Source organism: Oncorhynchus keta, chromosome 28 (assembly GCF_023373465.1).
Source record: "Oncorhynchus keta strain PuntledgeMale-10-30-2019 chromosome 28, Oket_V2, whole genome shotgun sequence".
Taxonomy (NCBI): domain Eukaryota; kingdom Metazoa; phylum Chordata; class Actinopteri; order Salmoniformes; family Salmonidae; genus Oncorhynchus; species Oncorhynchus keta.
Window position 1 is genome coordinate 58228589 of NC_068448.1, and position 19900 is coordinate 58248488.

Sequence of the window (19900 nt, forward strand, 5' to 3'; positions counted from 1 at the left end):
TTTCTCCAACCCCATCCCAGACGTTTTTACCTAAACAGTGGTGGGGGTGCCAGCTTTGTAATTTGATTGAACTGCAGCTCTGTTCAAAAAAATATCTACCGTATGTATTATAGGTACAGTAACAGTCTGTCTGAAAGGCTAACAGTTTTAAATACAATTTGTTGTCCTTTTAAAGAAGACAAATAAAGTAATACATTCCTTAGAAAATGTTTATGAATCAAGTTGACTTAAAATAAGTTATATTGGTCTTCTAATATTTCAACTATAATGCATTTTTTTGTGGCTCTCAACACCTGTTCACCTTGTACATTGTATTTCATTCAGCCTATTTATAAAGCCGCTGACACCTTTCAATGACTCAATATTTCCGCATTAGAAGTGTTTGTATAAAATCCAATTCAATCCAAACATTTTGATCTAGTCATTGATTTATGTCTTGCTTATTGTGGCCTAAATAATAAAGGGATGTCCTTCTGAATGTTTTATAGCCATGGCTACACTGCAACGATCATACCAGTTCCACATTAAAATGCAGAACAGCATTCCAGAACCCTGAGTGTTCCATGTCTGTCTGTAGGGTCCCATCGGTCATCTAGGACTGGGATCGCCTCTCCAGTGATTTCTCCTTTCCCCATCTGTGGTAACTTTAATGAAATACCTCTTTCACATGATTTCATTTAGCCAGTACGCTAATGGCTAGGGAAGTAATAATTACATTCAAATATTAATCTGGGGCCGGAGGACAGAGTGATGAATCATACACACGCCCTGTTGTCCAACATGGCCTTACCGTCGTCTTTACGTCTCCTTCTGTCTGACTAGACAGATTAGAATGACAAATAATTGTAATTCCTTATTAAATCGAGGAGGGCTGGGCCAAGGCGGAGATTTGAAAAACCCTATTGGAGGGGGTGTGGCAGGGGAGGGGTGTGTGTGTGCGCATGTGCATATGTGTGCGTGTCTATTCTTTGGGAGAAACCCAAATGGGGGCCTTACTCTGTGGGTGCTGTAGTGCACCCAACAGCACAACTTCAAAAACAACAATCCCACAGCCACCTTGCAAAGCTGGGCTGGGGTCGTATGTATAAAGCATCTCAGATTAGGAGGGCTGATCTAGGATCAGGTTCTTTCTGTCCATGTAATCTTATTAATTTGGATCTCAAAGGAAAAAACTGATCCTAAATCAGCACTTCTACAGTACTTTGAGATGTTTGATACATACGGCCCCTGGGCTTATCAGCTTCTGTGATCACATAAGTTGTAATAAACTTTCCTCCTCCAGACAAGCCGGGAGCCTGGGAGACAGCCACGTTGAGGACTCATTACCGTAGGCCAGCATTACCCAGGAGACAATGCGTCACTCCTCCCCAACACCACAACCAGTGCTCCAAAACCTTCGCCTGTCAGTCGTCATCGGCAATACGCTGTCAGAACCCCCCCTCTCCCGCCCCCTTCCGTCTGGTTGATAACTGTCCAGCCCGAATTTTAAGGCGGATTAAAGCTATTATGACTACTGGTGGTTGTGTCTTCCATTTAACTCTGTGTTGTTTACCACAGCTTAGGGATCAATACCTTCCAGAGGGTTGCTAGACTTGAGGGTGACGTTGACACCTAATTACCAATATGTGAGTATGATTATTGTCCTGTAAACAGTCTGTTGTGGTTTGTTTGTGTGGGCGGACCTGATTGCACACAGGAGGTTCTTCTGAATCACTTCAACTGGAAGGAAATGGTTTGCTACAATGGCCAGGGCCAGGTGTGAGTTGGCAAAAGACTACTCAGAGTACTCATAGTCATTTTATCCCCCAACTTACTCAGATATACTGGATCACTTATACCGACTAACAACAAATATGTGTTATTGTCACATACACCAGATGGGTGCAGTGAAATGTGTTTTACAGGGTCGGCCATAGTAGTACGGCATCCCTGGAGCAAATGAGGGTTAAGTGCCTTGCTCAAGGGCACATCGGCAGATTTTTTACCTTGTCAGATCAGGTATTCCAACCAGCAGGCTTTTGGTTACTGGCCCAACACTCTAACCACTAGACTACCTACCGTGCAAATATTATGGTGTTCTATTAATGCATTTATAATGTGTTAATTAGGTCAGATTTAATGTACGTTGCATAAAGTGATTCTACAAAATAATGACTTATCAGCCTTAGAAAGGTATGATACAAGGTATGATAATGTTAGATAAGTCTAATAATCTTGCTTGTGCTGATTTGGTAGGATCTGAGCTGCAGGACAGGGTAGGTTTGGCTGCTGCTCTATCCCTCCTCTCCCCAGCTCTGTCTAAATACACACCCTCTGTTCTGTTACCATGTGGTCCAACAGCCATCATTCAGTTTCCCCTCGCAGACACAGCGCTATCAGTCATCTGCCACCCGTGGGCCTGAATACCCTAACACCCTAACACGCATACGTTCGGGCTGGGGGATCACTCACAAGGAGTTTGGAAATGATTGCATCTCCGCAATGTCTTTAAGGAGGGGTTGAGGAGGTGGTGGGCTGGGTGGAGGGATGGATGGATCCGAGAAGAGGTGGAGAGGTGAAGGGGTGGAGAGTTGAAGAGGGGGGGGGGTGAGTCGAATGGGTAAACCTAGGTGAAGGCTGGACACTCGTGCAGGGAGAGAGCGAGAGAGCGAGAGCGAGAGAGTGGGAAGGAGGTATTGGAAGGTATGGACAAAGGGAGGGAGGAATTGAAGGGATGTATTGTTGCTGTCTCATGGAGGTGTGGGTGTAGTTCATCACTCTGGACCCTTGGTGATAGAAGGGCCTTGTTCAAGCCTCCATTTGAAATCTGTGGGTCAGATGTCCAGGTTTGCCCGTGTCCCCTGCCCTCTGGGGTGGTCAGAACACAGGTGACAGGAATGGAGATTGCTCTTTTGTTCCTCATTAAAAACACCTTACGCTCCCATGTCACCTTACGCTCTTACGCCTGATCCCTATGGATGAGAATAGGATGGATCTCTCATTTTGTCAATTGCTTGTGTTGCATTTTGAATGCTGGGTTCTTATAATTGATTGACTCAGAGACTAAACAAATGTCTTCAGCTTTGCAGGAAACAAATGCAACCCAAACAGGATGGACAAAGCCTTTATCTATGTGTCTCTGTGGTGTATTATAGTCCTTCTGAGTAGTGTCAGGGTGAACAGGATATTCTAAACCCCCAGCAGGAAACAGCATGGTGAGTGACCTCATCAGTCAGTCACTAATTGCTATGATTTTCTCTGGTTTGATAGGACTTCTGCCTCACCCACACAGAGCTGATCCTGGTCCATTAATCACACATGAATACCTGTCACTGTGAGAGGCTGCACTCGTCCAACAACCCTCTGACAGCCAAGGTCCTGACGACCAGGGAAAATGAGCATGGGAGAGAGTACTGGGGAAGAAATGACACCCTATTCATTACACTCTTTAGAAAAAAGGGTACCAAAAGTGTTCTTCGGCTGTTCCCATAGGAGAACCCTTTTTGCTTCCAGGTAGAACCCTTTTTGCTTCCAGGTAGAACTCTTTTGGGTTCCATGTACAGGTTTCTACATGGAAGTAAAAAGGGTTCTACCTGGAACCCAAAGGGTTCTTCAAAGGGTTATCCTACGGAGACAGCTTAAGAACCCTTTTAGGGCCCATACGGCTCTGGTCAATAGTAGTACACTGTGCAGAGAATAAGGTGTCATTTTGGACGTAGCCATGGAAAGTTAAACGGAGGGTTATGGGTAACAAGTGTCACTCCTTGAAATGTAGTTTTGATCTCTATAAGTAAGGTCACCAGTGTGTGGATCGTTCATCAAGAAAACAGATTTCAGGTTTTACTGCTCTTGTTTTTTATTATATTTGGCAGCCTCAAATAATCTATCATCTTTGTTTATCTCGCAGGTCATTCCTGCAGTGGGAAATAGTCATTTGCGGAAACCTCTTCATACCTCCATGCCTCTAACCTCCCCTCAACCTTATCTAAAGAGTGTCTCACTCTGCCTATACCATGCCTCTAATATCACCCCATCAACTCTATGAAAACTGCCTATACCAGTGGTGAGTTATGAAGTCCCTCACACATGGTAAATATTACCTCTGCCCACCCCCTGCAACACCCCATAAGCCCTCCAGACAAATGCTAGCTTAGCGAGACCATCAGGGCTTTAAATGCTGGCCATAAAGAAGGAGAAGACAGAGAGAGAGAGGTGGAAGAGGAGGAGGAGGTGGAGGCAGGGAGCTAAAATGAACATATGGAATATTATGGTGGAGAGGTGGAGATTCCTCAGGCCAAACACACACACACACACACACATAGATAGACCTGAGAGAGAGCGAAAAATGGGGTCTGTATGTTCCGATTTATGACTCGTCCTTTAAGTCGGGGTTTCAAATTGGCCGGTGGTCAGAGAGTGATGAGTGCATGACATTTATTGGAGCCGGGGGACCTGGGTAAACTGTCAGTGAAGAGGGCGGCTCTGCCCGGGCACCATGTGCGGCGCGCGGCTATTGAAGGTTATGTTGAAGTCTGTGTCATTAAGAAGACAGACCCACTGTCAGGAAACATATCCTCCTCGGGTTTCCCCTCTCCTCTGCTTCTCTCCAGGCAGAAACAGGCAGAAATCTATCAGCCGTCGGTGAGAGAAATCCTTTTATTAAGAAATAAAAGGGAGAAGTGGTCTACCCACCACAGTGTCATCCATTTTGGCAGCTCTGCCTCTGTAATAACTTTGTCTCTGAGGCTGCCTGCTGCCCAGCCCGGCTGCACATAGAGAGAGATATGACATTTACCCTGGAAGCATGTGGGTCTATCTCAAGAGAGAAAGAGGGAGTTTTGTTACAGTACAAAGCTGAAACCTTGGCGCTGATTTAAAAGTCTCACAAATAATGATGTTGTCAGGTTGGTTATTTATAAGAATTGTCAAAAGGAATGTGGCCTATTTCATTTCAGGTGAAAGAACTATGTCTTTAGCTCAGCTAGCCAAGTGGCAAACATTTTACGTGTCACTGGAGTCCCCTGAGCTTGTATAATGTTGACAGCATATCGTAGAACCCCTAAGTTCTCCCCCTGACCAATCAGATGTCCTGTTTGTTTAACATGAAGCAGTGTCCCAGCGAATGAGAGCAGGGCCATCAGAGAGAAGATGATCACATTAATTATTCAATATAGAAAAGCCAATTTTCTCTCAGATCTAACCTTTACCCGGCGAATCGCCTCTGCCCGTGTGTGTGTGCGTGCGTGCGTGTGTTTGTGTGTGTATATGTGTCTGTGTACACTCTGATTACGTCCTCGTTGCCACTGTGCGAATAGCTTTTAATGTCCCCATTGCCAGCTCACACCTCTCCACCCACTCTGTTTATTAAAATACGTCCATCGTTAAGAGAGCAAATAGAACCAGGATATTAGAATATTATGGCAAGGGTTGGGAAGTGTAAATATCAAGGTTATTGCTTTGATAACGCATAGGGGTTATGCGTTACATCCTCAATGGGCAACATAATATTAGTCAAGTGAGTTTTCCATTTGGGCTGAAAATGGGTTGAGTACATTGAAATAACACAAAACCTCCACAAAAACACTTAATGGGAAAGCATAAAGGCTGCACACGAGTACATTGCATTCTGTCAGATGAAATTAGTGTGTCAAAAGTGTTGACAAAGGAGATTTTATTCTCTGCTTTGTTGTGATATCACTTTGAGAGAGAGGGGGAGAGAAAGAGAGAATGAAAGAGGGAGACAGAGGGAGACAGACAGAGAGAGGGGGGTAATAGAGAAAGTGGAACGAAGAGAGAGAAACAAAGAGAGAAAATGAGGATTAAAAAAAAAGAAACATTGCAGCATGGATTGCATGGGTGGCGATGGCCAACGTATGATGCGCCCTAGTGCTCGGTCCCACAGCTGAGCCACAGGGGCGATTTGTCACCTTAAAGCTCATTAATCACTGAATCGAGTTTTGAGGGGGGCTGTGCTGTGCATTGAGGGGATTGGGGACTAAGCAAGCAGGGTCACCCCATCCATCCAGGACCCATGCTGGAGCACCCAGGGACCTGCAAGGTCAGGATCAAGGCAGGGAGAGGAGCTGTATGGGCTGGGTTGGGGCTGGGTTTGGCTGAGCTGGGGCTAAGGCTGGGCTGAAGCTGGGATCACACTGCCAACTCAACCCAGATCCTAAGGTACCTGTCACTTTTCCACTGTGTGATATTTGGTGTAGTCGGCAAGATCTGGGCCTCAGAGTGGGCAGTTGTAAAGTAGGGGTTCATTTTATATGCTTTTTCTTTTTTGTGTTTTGTCTCTACTGCACTCTGCCTGCTCAACCCAGATCCTAAAGAACCTGTCAATGTTCACCTTCTGACACATGTACTGTACTGTACTGTATTGCACTGTACGTGCAATGACACCTTTTCTCTATGGGCAGCTAGCTACTGTATCCACAAACGCACTCCTCTCTATGTAACATGGTCCCCTTTCTTCGTATTATTCTGTCTAAATGGCAGTAGAGAACACCACCAGCAGAGTGGTCCCACTGGTCTCATCTGAAAACAGAGCACTACACAGGAGCTTTATTGGGGTATCGAGCCAGAGCAAGGGGCTCTCACTAGCATGGCGTGTAAGACATACGGTAGATGTGGTTGGTCTGACAAATGTGTCTTGTGGTTTCCTCTCTTTGTCTTTACTGCCTGCACTAAATATGCAAAAGTATGTGGACACCCCTTCAAATGAGTGGATTTGGCTATTTCAGCCTCACCCGTGGCCAGGCCTAATTGCCCAACATCAGTGCCCGAACTCATTAATGCTCTTGTGGTTGAATGGAAGCAAGTCCCCGCAGCAATGTTCCAACATCTAGTGGAAAGCCTTTCCAGAAGAGTGGAGGCTATTATTGCAGACAAACTCCATATTGTTGCCCAAGATTTTGGAATGAGATTTTGCGACGAGCAGTTGTCCACATACTTTTGGTCATATCGTGTATCTATTTAATGGACTTGCATTTTTTTTAAACAGTGTCCAGAGAGCATGAAGGCAACGTGAAGTGCGTCACTGGGTTTTGAGTGAGTGACCCAAGTGGGAGAAAGACGACAACTCTAGGTCGACGGTATCACAGCCCTCCATCTCTGGCCTCTCAAAAGACTGAATGTTAGCTAAAAGGAGGAGTGCAGGCGAGGGGCCAATGAAGGTCTGTACTGTATCAGATCTCTGACTCCATAGAAGCATTGCTCTTCGGGGCTATAGAAAGATATCAACACACTGTAGTGTCTCTGTATGAGAGTAGCAAACGGCTAACCTTAGTATACAATCGGCCTGAGGGCTATCAGGTCGGACCATCTCTGAGTCTTTGGCTAGCGCTGTAAGAGGACAAAGTGGGGACACTGGGGGCACAGAGTGTGTGACAGGTCTCTGTCAGAAATGAAAAGAGCACAGCCTCAAAGAGATACAGGGGAAGGGAAGGGTGGAAAGAGTCAGGGTCTAGATATGATATGAATGGCATTGTAGGGATTGAGTGGGTCTGTGACGAGTGTTGCCTTTTCAATGTGTGTGTGAGACAGAGGTTTGTGTGGTGGCTTTTTGAAAGCATGGAGTCTGGTACCTTAGAAATCAAATCAAACAAATTGTATTGGTCACATACAAATATTCTGCAGATGTTATTGCGGGTGTAGCTAAATGCTTGTGTTCCTAGTTCCAGCAGTGCAGTAATATCTAACTAAATGCTTGTGTTCCTAGCTCCTTCAGTGCAGTAATATCTAACTAAATGCTTGTGTTCCTAGCTCCTTCAGTGCAGTAATATCTAACTAAATGCTTGTGTTCCTAGCTCCAGCAGTGCAGTAATATCTAACTAAATGCTTGTGTTCCTAGCTCCAGCAGTGCAGTAATATCTAACTAAATGCTTGTGTTCCTAGCTCCTTCAGTGCAGTAATATCTAACTAAATGCTTGTGTTCCTAGCTCCAGCAGTGCAGTAATATCTAACTAAATGCTTGTGTTCCTAGCTCCAGCAGTGCAGTAATATCTAACTAAATGCTTGTGTTCCTAGCTCCAGCAGTGCAGTAATATCTAACTAAATGCTTGTGTTCCTAGCTCCAGCAGTGCAGTAATATCTAACTAAATGCTTGTGTTCCTAGCTCCAGCAGTGCAGTAATATCTAACTAAATGCTTGTGTTCCTAGCTCCAGCAGTGCAGTAATATCTAACTAAATGCTTGTGTTCCTAGCTCCAGCAGTGCAGTAATATCTAGCAATTCACAACAATACACACAAATCTAAAAGTAAAAGAATGGAATTAAGAAATATATACATATTAGGACGAGCAATGTCGGACTGGATGTACAGACATTATATACATTATGGACAGTATGTAGATAGAATATTTAGTATATCTGTATAATACGTAGTATAGAATAGTATATATACAGCAATAGGATGGCATTAACTAGAATACAGTATATACATATAAAATGAGTAGAACAGTATGTAAACATTATTAAAGTGACCAGTGATTCCATGTCTATGTAAATAGGACAGCAGCCTCTAAGGTGCAGGGTTGAGTAACCGGGTGGTAGCCGGTTGTGACAGTGACAAAGTTCAGGGCAGGGTACCGGGTGGAGGCTGGCTAGTGATGGCTATTTAACAGACTGATGTCCTTGAGATAGAAGCTGTTTTTCAGTCTCTCGGTCCCAGCTTTGATGCACCTGTACTGACCATGCCTTCTAGATGATAGCGGCGTGAACAGGCCATGGTGCGGCTGGCTGGTTGATGTACTTGATGATCTTCTTGGCCTTCCTGTGACATCGGGTGCTCTGGGTGTCCTGGAGGGCAGGCACTGTGCCCCCCGATGATGCGTTGGAATCTTGTCTTTAGCAGAATGTTGTAAGTCACAGACATGTTCACAGAGGGCTGGTCTCCCCCATCCCTTAACGTCTCACACACACATTCACTCCTCTGTACGCTGTTCATTAACCTTGTCCTATGTACACAAATCTTTTTCCATGTGCAGGCCTTTTCAGGGATTGTCAAAGTTCATTTCCACCTCTATTATGGAAGAAGCCTACCTCGTTGTACACACGGATCCTGTGTGTCCCTGTTCTATCTGGATCAGCCAGCTAAATAACTCTTCTTTTTTTTTACCTTTCTGTTTTGATAACCTCAGGGAAAGAGGAGAGGACATCCCGTAACCTCCACAGGACCGGAGATGTCTCCACGCTATCCACCTCTCTCTGGAAGATTTATCACACCGTAAACCATTTTCCTTCTGAGATTGACTCGGCTCACCTTTGTGGCATCAGCCTGTTTTTTTTTTTTACGGACACCATTCAGGTCTAATTGATGGCTTACCATCTCTTTTCCCCCTTGTCATGGAGGGTTTATAGGGCCTGTAAAACAGGAGACACAGTGACACAAATGGGATGCAGCGCAAACTTCTGTCAGACGGACAGGGAGGGACGCGAGACTGGCTGTTCCCCCGACGAGACACAATAGCTCATATGACAGCCCTGACGATTCAAATCTATGTTGTGTTTTCATTCCTCTTTTTTTTTACACTGTTTTCCCAAGAAACCCACAGGCACTTTCCGTGTGGTTCAAGCTCTTGGTTGCTCCAAAACCCTGGACACAGGGCATAACTTCATTACTCCATCTTCTCTATCCCTGATCAATAATGCACACAGCTACTGATTGCATGTTTGTCCGGAGGTATTTGTTTATAATAATGGGTTTGGCCCCGCTGAGTCAGTTCTATGAACAACCTGACCGTCATCAAACTTTATCATCCCTATTGTTTGATAGGATAACTAAAATATTAGATCTGTTCGCATGGTGCTAGCTAATCACACTAACCAAACAGCGTTTTACATTCACTTTATCTTCTCTTAACAATGTGACATAATTATCACTGTTGTCACGCCCTGGCCATAGAGAGGTTTTTATTCTCTATTTTGGTTAGGCCAGGGTGTGACTAGGGTGGGCAGTCTAGTTTCTTTATTTCTATGTTTTCTATTTCTTTCTTTGTTTGGCCGGGTGTGGTTCTCAATCAGAGGCAGCTGTCTATCGTTGTCTCTGATTGAGAATCATACTTAGGCAGCTTTTTCCCCACCTGTGTTTAGTGGGTATTTTTGTATTTTGTGTTTGCACCAGACAGAACTGTTTTGTGTTGTTCCACGTTGTTATTTTGGTTCAGTTTGAATACGTATCATGAACACGTGCAGCGGTTTAATCCTCTTCTGCAGACGAGCGTGACAACTATTGCATGAGAAAAGTGTGGTGTTTTCAACATCAACACTTTTACATAGAAATGAACTGTTTCCTTTTACCTGCTTTTTCTACTAAAATCACCACCGTTTCTCTGCCAGTGTTTGAACTACAGAGTAAAGAGGGGAAAGTTGCCTCATGGGGGTTCAGTTCAGTAAACTGTGAACAAGGCCCAGACTGAGAGACCCAGGCCAGTGAAACCAGAGGCATCCATCTTCAGTGTTTGTGGCCCATGTCTTTTAATGAACTGTCTGGGAATCTGCTTTGTCTTCTAAAAGGGATTGCATCTAATTGTGGTTCAAATTAAAGACCCTAATGAAACCAGCTCCACAGCCCATTCATCACCACTAACAAGGGGAACTGTACACCGCTTAGTACAGAGAGACATTGGTTGCATCCCAAATGGCACCTATCCCCATAGGAGTCGATTCCAACTTAGGCGTGTATGCCTTTCCTATGCACTTCTCAGTCGTTGGTATTCAGACTTAGCCTACCTTATTCAGTTGTGTAATGCGCTCTTCAGGTGTGGCTACCTTGCACACTCTGAATACATTTCATTCAACTGCTGAAAACCCTCCCACTTGCTGGCCAGCAGATTTTGTGGTGGCGTTTTCATTGAATAGGTTTTTCGGTACATTTATCTTAAGCCATCCCTTTAAATACAGTGTGCCTTTTACATAGTTAGACTTTTTTTCTACAGACTCACTAGATTAGGGAAGTGAACAGGTTGAGAATATCAGGGATCAATGAAAGAAAGCCATACAAAAATATAAACGTAACATGCAACAATTTCAAATATTTAACTGAGTTTATTATAAAGGTGAATTTCTATGGTGAAAATTATCTTCCCCAAACGTGAAACTCACACGCTGCTTATGTGTGCAGTTAGGCTCTACAGCCCCTGTAAAGCCCATTCATGTGCGGCTATGATTCTAAAAAAGCTGCCAAAAATATTGTCACCCATTCAAACTATTCTTGATTTTCTCTTTACATATACTAAATAATATATTTGTGAAATTTCTTTTCATTTAGAATGCACCATTATCATGCACTTGTCTCCAAACAGGGGCAGTGGGGGAAAAATATGTCATCTACGCACTTAAATAGCGAATGGAGGAGCTTTTCTCATGGTTCATTTTCATGCCAGCCAGGTAGCCTATACTCCTGTTGTTAAGATAAGCAATGTGCTTAATATTAGGAAAGTTGAAAAATAAATATATTAGGCCTAGTCAGAAAGCTGATGGGATCCTCCCCTTTTTAATAGAGGTCATCACTCTGTTGTCTAGCTCAATTGCATAGGCCTATAGAAACGTTGCACAACATGAGCTCATAGGCTCTCATGAAGTGTTTGATTAGATTTTCGATCACATTTGCATTGGTGTCAGAGTGATTAGAGGGACAATAAAGTGCTGAGTACCAGGCAGTTAGCAAGTTTGGTAGGCTACTAATGACCAATAACAGCATCAGAGGTTTGAGAAGCCTAATTACTAAACGTTCACGTGGAGTTTGACTGCCTTCATGACTCGTGATCACCAGTGTGGCGGTAATACGGTCACCGCAACAGCCCTAGTGACCACCATTTGCCTCATGCGGCACGGCACATCTCCTTCGCATAGAGTTGATAAGGCTGTTGACTGTGGCATGTGGAATGTTGTCCCACTCCTCTTCAATGGCTGTGCAAAGTTGCTGGATATTGGCGGGAACTGGAACACGTTGTCGTACAAGTCAATCCAGAGCATCCCAAACATGCTCAATGGGTGACATGTCTGGTGAGTTTTCAAGGCCATGGATGAACTGGGACATCTTCAGCTTCCAGGAATTGTGTACAAATCGTTGCGACATTGTGCCGTGCATTATCCTGCTGCACCATGAGGTGATGGCGGCGGATGAATGGCACGACCATGGGCCTCAGGCTCTCATCACGGTACCTCTATGCATTCAAATTGACATCGATAACGTACAATTGTGTTCGTTGACCGTAGCTTATGCCTGCCCATACCATAACCTCACCGCCACCACGGGGCACTCTGTTCACAACGTCGACATCAGCAAACTGCACGCCCACACAACGCCATATTATTATTATTATCTTATTTTTTTTTGAGGGGAGGGGGGTCGAGTTGAGGAGGAAGATTTTTTAAGATACTGTTTGAAGAGGTCGGGATTCAGATGTTTTTGGAAGATGAGCAGGGACTCTGCTGTCCTAGCTTTTGGGGGAAGCTGGTTCCACCATTGAGGTGCCAGGACAGAGAAGAGCTTGGACTGGGCTGAGCGGGACCTGCTCTCCTGTAGGCTTGGGAGGGCCAAGAGACCTGAGGTGGCAGAACGGAGTGCTCGGGTTGGGGTGTAGAGTTTGAGCATAGCCTGAAGGTAGGGAGGGGCAGTTCCTCTTGCACCATGGTCTTGTAGTGGACATCAGATAACTTGGGAAGGTTGAAAACCAGGCGGGCTGCAGCATTCTGGATAAGTTGCAGGGATTTAATGGCACAAGCGGGGAACACAACTCCACTGGTGGAGACACAACTCCACTCCACTCGGAAGGAGCGGCCTGCCAGAGCAGTCTCGGTTGAGTGACCCGTCTTGAAGCCTGACTTGTTAGGATCCAGAAGATCGTTATGAGAAAGTTGATCAGAGACAGCAGGCTCAAGTGTTTTGTAAAGAAAATAAATAAGGGATACAGGTCTGTAGTTTTTGACCTTCAGATAAGTCAAATGTTGGTTTCTTGAGAAGGAGCAACTCGGGCCATTTTGAAGTCAGAGCTTCTCTGACTTCAGTTTCTGCAGAGATTCTTCGGTTTTGCAAACCCACAGTTTCATCATCTTTTATTTTTTTATTTGACCTTTATTTAACTAGGCAAGTCAGTTAAGAACCAATTCATATTTTCAATGACGGCCTAGGAACAGTGGGTTAACTGCCCATTCAGGGGAAGAACGACAGATTTGTACCTTGTCAGCTCTGGGATTTGAACTTGCAACTTTCCGGTTACTAGTCCAACACTCACACAACACAACACTCACACAACCACTAGGCTACCCTGCCGCCCCTGTCCGGGTGGCTGGTCTCAGATCATCCCTCGGGCGAAGAAGCTGGATATGTAGGTCCTGGGCTGGCGTGATTACATGGGGTCTGCGGTTGTGAGGCAGGTTGGATTTACTGCCAAATTCTCTAAAACGACGTTGGAGAAATGAACATTACATTCTCTGGCAACAGCTCTGGTGGATATTCCTGTAGTCAGCATGCCAATTGCACAATCCATCAAAACTTGAGACATCTGTGGCATTGTGTTGTGTGACAAAGCTGCAAATTTCAGCGTGGCCTTTTATTTTCCCCAGCACAAGGTGCACCTGTGTCATGATCATGCTGTTTAACCAGCTTCTTGATATTCCACACCTGTCAGGTGGATGGATTATCTTGGCAAATGAGAAATGCTCTCTAACAGGGATGTAAGCAAATTTGTGCACAACATTTGAGAGAAATAAGCTTTTTGTGCGTATGGAACATTTCTGGGATATTTTACTTCAGCTCATGATTATTTAGGTTTAGGAAAGTACTTATGATTCATAAAAAAATCGGTTGGAGAGCCAATAAAGAAAACGGTGGTCTGACATTCTGAAAATTGCCACATTATGTTCTTCAATCCATGGTAATGTTGAAAGATTAGTTTACATTTCATTGTAATAGAGAGAATAGTGTGCAATAGTAGACTATAGCTTTGTCTATAGTCTACTATTGCACTAACAATGGAACTGCACTAACAATGGAACTGTGTGATGACACGGCCAAACAAGGTCGTAACCCCCCCCACACACACACACATTTTGAAATAGCATTTTGTCCCCCAGTTATATAATTGGAATGTGATACAAAATGAGGCAACGGTGTGCTTTACGACCATGCGGATGCCTCTGAGCGGTCTGGTAGGCTGTTTGGAGTGTTTATCCAGAACCATTGAATAATAATAATAATAATTAATAAGGCTAGGTCTGCGCTCCGCTACATAACGATTTAATTAGCCTAAGTCTTTAAAAAAACATATTATCCACTGTTACTTATGTACCTCAGCAACAGTCAGGAGGAAACAAATGAAGATAAATGAAAGAATGGAAGGAAATGGAATGATAATGTAGGCTAAACCAACTGAAGGGAACTAACAGTACAATGTCAGTTGAATATGTGTGGTTATTAGGCCTACTGACGGTTGATACTGATAGTGGCAAATATTTAAAATGATAGCAATAGGAGACAGAGAAAGTCAAGGTAGCCTATAATTAAGACATTCGAGAGTGCCCACCCCTGCATGTTAAAAGGCAGTGCAAATGTGATGTTGCATAATGGCACATTTTTTCATCAACTTTACAGTGGGAAACTTTATATGTTGATGTGCTTCAGTTTGCTGCCAATATGACTGGTTACACATTTGTCTCCAGCGATTATAAGGTCAAATATATCTAAAACAAGATTCATTGATATTTACAATTCCTTTGTCCAAATGGATTATTAATGTACCTTGCTCTTGTCAATGGCGTTTATCAGGTTGTAAATTGCAGTGTATGGAGAACGGTGTTATTTCTATCCTCCAAAAATAAATACATGCCTTTCCCACTTGGCACTGGAAGGTTCGCTAGACCTTATTACAGTTTCCTTGCGCGTAAAGGTGGAGGGAATTAAGTGAAAGTCACCTTAATTTACTTGATCTCCCCCCAAACGAATAAATTGGTCAGAATACGCATAGACGAAAAGTGCATCAAAAGGGAATTATGTTCCATTTATGACAGCTTAACTCTGGTCTGAATCGGGCCCATAGGGCTGTGGTAAAAAGTAGTGCACTAGGTAGGGAAGAGAGGGAATAGGGTGCCATTTGGGACTCATGCAGCGAGAGGAGAGGAAGAGGAAGAGGAGGAATTAATTGAGAGAGAAAATATTTCTGCTGAGAATTCAAGCTTTCTATGGCTGATTAAAAAAAAGTGTTTTTTGGCTTTGGTCTAAGGCGTAGTCATGATTTGTCAATGATTTCTGGCCATATCTAACAGGGCTGCCTGCGTCACAAAGGCTAATACAAAACACTGCTAACAGAGACAGAGACACGATCACTCACATACACAATCTTTCTTTCCCTCTCTCTCTCTCTCTCTCTCTCTCTCTCTCTCTCTCTCTCTCTCTCTCTCTCTCTCTCTCTCTCTCTCTCTCTCTCTCTCACACACACACACACACATTTGCAAACACACACAATGCAAACACATGCACACACTGAGCATCAAGTCATCTCTTTTCCTCATGGGTCTTTCTAAGAAAGACAGAGATAGGAGGCTTCTGATGACAGGGGAAGTGGCGACGATGGGGGCCAGAATGTGCTGGAGGATACGAGCCTGTGAGGTGCATGGGAGGGGGGACTTGAGTGCCTCAGTGAGACAGATTTGATAGCTGTCGTTGCGGTGGCTGTGGCTGCCGCTCCAGCTCCAGACCCTGACAGTTGGGACGGATGACTCTACTGTGAAACGTCCAGGAGAAAGTGGTTTAAGAGGCGCCCCTGGATGACAGACACCTCCCTAATGGGACCAGCCAATGAGATTAGACTTTATTGTCTGTATGAAGCCCAGGCTGTAATTCAGTTTGAAAAGAACAGAGGGCCTTGCCGTCACCCTGGGAAAGTTCACACTCGGCAATCTGGACCAATAACACGCTAGGCCAGCAGGAAGGAAGGAGATCAGAAAAATAATAACTATGAGAGGGTACACTTTTTTCTCAGGAAAAGGGGCTAGGGCTTAGGGTGTTGTTGCAGGGAGGTAGACAAAGGTTGGGAAGCATCCTGTGCTTAAAAGTCATTTGTGTGGTTTGGAGAGACTGGTGTGTAGATATGTGACAAACCTTAGTTTTCAAATGAATGCTGTTATCTTTATGGAACCACTAACATATGTCAGACTACTATATCCTGAAGAACACACCTCCTATTCAATATAAGTAGTCAGTATATAGGGAATAGAGTGCCATTTGGGACATGGCCCTGGTCAAAAGTAGTGCACTACATAGGGAACAAGGTGCCTATGAGCTGGTTTTGGAGGGAAACACAGTGAGTGTAGAGACATAAACAACCACAAGAGGGAGTGTACAGCAAACAGCTATTTATTGTACATTCTGCACATAAGGACCCTGTAGTCTAAAATATGAATATATTATCAAAGCTTTCAAGAAACAAAACCGACACGATATGATACAGCAGCTAATAAACTTGTACATAATCCTGCTGTAGAGGTCTAAAATAATTGTACACCGGGACCTGTAGTAGGCTACGACAGAGCATTCAGCACCTTTCAGACATTACTGTTGACGTTGACAGTGTTGATAACTGAGGTTGATTGGATCTTCGTCGCCTCTCATTCGATGCCTTTGTCTTTCAGTATTTTCCTCGCTGTTTTCAGGTAGTCCGGGTCTGGATAGCTGTGACTGAATTATCAGAAAAACAAATGAATGTCTATGACTAAAGTAAATTGTGTGTACAGATGCAGAGTTAATATAGATGAAACACTGGGTCAGACTGATTACATAGATTTACAGACATAATAGATTTAAAGTGAGTATTTAAAGATAAATCATTTAAGGCTTGATTCAATCTGTATCACCAACGTTTAGTGTTATAGCATGATTTAAATGTGAAGGTAATTTCCGATTGAGACGAAATGTATGGAGGGTTTACCGTGAATGCAGAGTCCACTAACATGGGAACTTTGCCTTTTTCTATTGCTCTGTAGCACACACATCCAGCACTAACCTGTCTTTTCCTGCGTCAGGGGTTGTTTTATGGGGTATATCTGCCCATGTGACCATATCCTCTCCATTCTCATTGGTTGCTACAGTAAAGACCAGCCTCTGGTAGAAGGCCTTATCCAATAGCCCCAGGATCCTCCTTCCATCGCGGTTGTCGGGCAAATACGCCAATGTCCTCATTCCCAAAAATGTCTGCCCTGGATTGGGATGCTTGTCCTGTAAAATCAGAATATCTGAATAAATCCAAAATAATCATGGATCTGTGAAATACCTCTAAAACTTCCATTTTTACAGCCGATTTCCTGCAAATCTACACATTTTGCCATAGGTTGGAGGCAAGTGTTTGCAGTTTATAGTATGATAACTGATGATCAATGGGCCCCACCCCGTTCGCTAATTCGACCATGATTACTACAAGTTTAGAAAGCTGTCCGCTGCACTCTTTAAATTAAAAGGGGTCATCCAGAACCTAAAAGTGTTCTTCGGCTGTCCCTGTAGGAGAACAGTTTGAAGAACCATTTTTGGGTCCTTGTAGAATGCTTTTGGTTCCAGGTAGAACCGTTTGAGTTCAATGTAGAACCCTTTCCACAGAGGGTTTTACATGGAACCCAAAATGGTTCTAACTGGAATCAAAAAGTTTTCCTATAGGGTCAGCCGAAGAACCCTTTAGGAAACCTTTTTTTAAGAGTGTAGACTGAACAATCTAAATCATTTTAGCTGACATGGGCTAATTGAGCGACTGCTGATGCAATCCCCCCCTGCAAAAATAAGGCTGGCTTAAGTCATGGACAAATGTATAGAATTGCAGCATACGTGCTTAAAAACTGCAACATTTTCTCTACGCCCCAAGGCAAAGTGTGTAGAAAACAACTCTAAAACTTCAATTTAGTCTCTCCGTCATCAATAGGTGGGCCACTAAAACGCATCGCCAAAAGGTGGGTGGACCCAACAAAATGTTACTTAGGGCCCCCAAAAGGCTAGCAAATAGCTGGCATGAATGTCTGTACCTCCAGTTTCAAATCGGAGATGCAATACTATGTACACTCCTGTCTGTTTGATGTTTTCCTTTTTATTAGTGGTAAAGTTAAAGCCAGGTAACCGGTCGTGTTTGTTCCTTTTCATTATAAACTAACGTAAATTCAACGTGAAATCAATAAAAAATGTCACCATGACATTGGAATTAGGTTAGAAGTTGGGTTAAAATGTAGGTTAGAAGTTGGGTTAAAATGTAGGTTAGAAGTTGGGTTAAAATGTATGTTAGAAGTTGGGTTAAAATGTATGTTAGAAGTTGGGTTGATTCAACATCATCACATTTACTTTTTTTGTTGAAATGACATGGAAAGAATGCTGATTCAGCCAGTTTTTGCCCAGTGGGGCGCACCTGTTCTGAATACATTCAAAGATATTTGATTTCCTTCATGCTAGTTGCTGAATTGTAGTGAATGCATTACATCACCCATTCTGTGCTTCCTCCCCGGTGGTATGCAACATCTCAATGACTAGCGACTAGCCTAACCTGATTTACCACATCATCACATCAACAGGACGGAATGTCACCAAACTCTCTATAAGCACCTGTAGAATGCGTTTCTCTTTCCTCAGAACACTCAGAAGTGGAACACACTTAGAATAGAACAGTATGAGTGAGTAAGGGAGTAAAATATCCAACACATGGCAAATACACTTCAAACTTGAATTTGAAATTTGAGCTATCATGCCAACTCCTCCTGTCACTCATTGGCATGTTTGGCTTGACAAAGACAACAATGGAGTTGGCAAGAGTACAAACAGATCTGGGACCAGGCTATATGATGTATGCTATTCTGTATAATAAATACATGCTAAGTACTGAAGCCTTTTGTTTTAACACTAACTTACTGTTTGTATTCCATCTGCAAAAACATAATTGATCTGTATGGTGTTGTCCCCTGGGTAACCAGGGAGGTCTCTGTGTAGAATGACCCATGTCATCTGTCCCTCTGGCTGGCTGCCCTCTGACACCCCAGCATAGCTCCCCTTCACATCCCCATTAGCTGGGGGCAGACACACACAACCAGGTAGGGTCAGAGTTCAATCTTAAGCATTAGCGAGACAAAGAAAGGGATGAACGAGAGAGAGAGAAGAATATCCAGGTAGTGTACCTTGGTCTATCAGTGCTGGGGGTCCCTGACCATCCAAGTACCTGGTGCAGTACATTTTCTCTTGTTTAGCACCCATAGCAGGGCTGTGGGGGGAGAGAAATAACACAATGTACCTTTCAGTAAGAGAGGATTTTAAACTATTTCAATGAAGACATTGTAGTATTAAACTGTGAAAACATCCAGCAAGTCTGATGGTTGGCGATTGCCAAGATCTATTAAACTTAGTCCTCACCTGTGTCACTCAACTTTGTGATGGTCTCCGCAGCCTTGTTACTCCAGGGACTTATTTTCTCCTCTGGTCCTGTAGCTCAGACCACGTTCATTCAGCTCGTCCCAATACTAACCATTACGGTCTGGGACTGGGTCTGAGTAACTCTGTTTCCTCTACCAAGCTGTCAACTGAGTACTATGCTGCGGTCAAATGTTTTTGACAATAGTGCTGGCAGTCCTGTCATGTGTGTTCGGGTGGGTGTGGCGGGAGGTACTTTTGGCAAGTATATGCACAGGGGTTGAGGTTCTTCCTTGTTCAGCCTCACAACAAAAGGAGGCGTGGCAGAAAGTAGACATTATCATGTGGTTTATTGTTGGTTCCTTCTTAATCACATTTAGATGGGTTGGTGTTGATGCCTTAAATGCCTTAATCTACAGTAGATTGTTATTCTTCACCTTCGTTACAATGTTCTTGAGCTCTTGTGTTCCTTGAATTGTCAACTGAGTCATCAATGACCAGGCTACACTTTCTCCAATGCCATTTCTCAAAATGTGTTTTACGGGTGTTTTGG

At 43.7% G+C, this 19900-nt stretch overlaps 1 protein-coding gene across 1 annotated transcript; it reads right to left on the reverse strand.

The window, feature by feature from the left end:
- Positions 1-16314: 16314 nt before the first annotated feature.
- On the reverse strand, positions 16315-19571 carry dtx3la (deltex E3 ubiquitin ligase 3L a). Its single transcript, XM_035741655.2, has 5 exons — positions 19351-19571; positions 19119-19201; positions 18856-19010; positions 16982-17193; positions 16315-16656 (listed from the first exon to the last, which is right to left on the reverse strand). The coding sequence occupies exons 2-5, from the start codon at positions 19192-19194 to the stop codon at positions 16587-16589; spliced, it is 513 nt and encodes a 170-aa protein (XP_035597548.1). The 5' UTR covers positions 19195-19201; positions 19351-19571; the 3' UTR covers positions 16315-16586.
- Between the last annotated feature and the right edge of the window lie 329 nt (positions 19572-19900).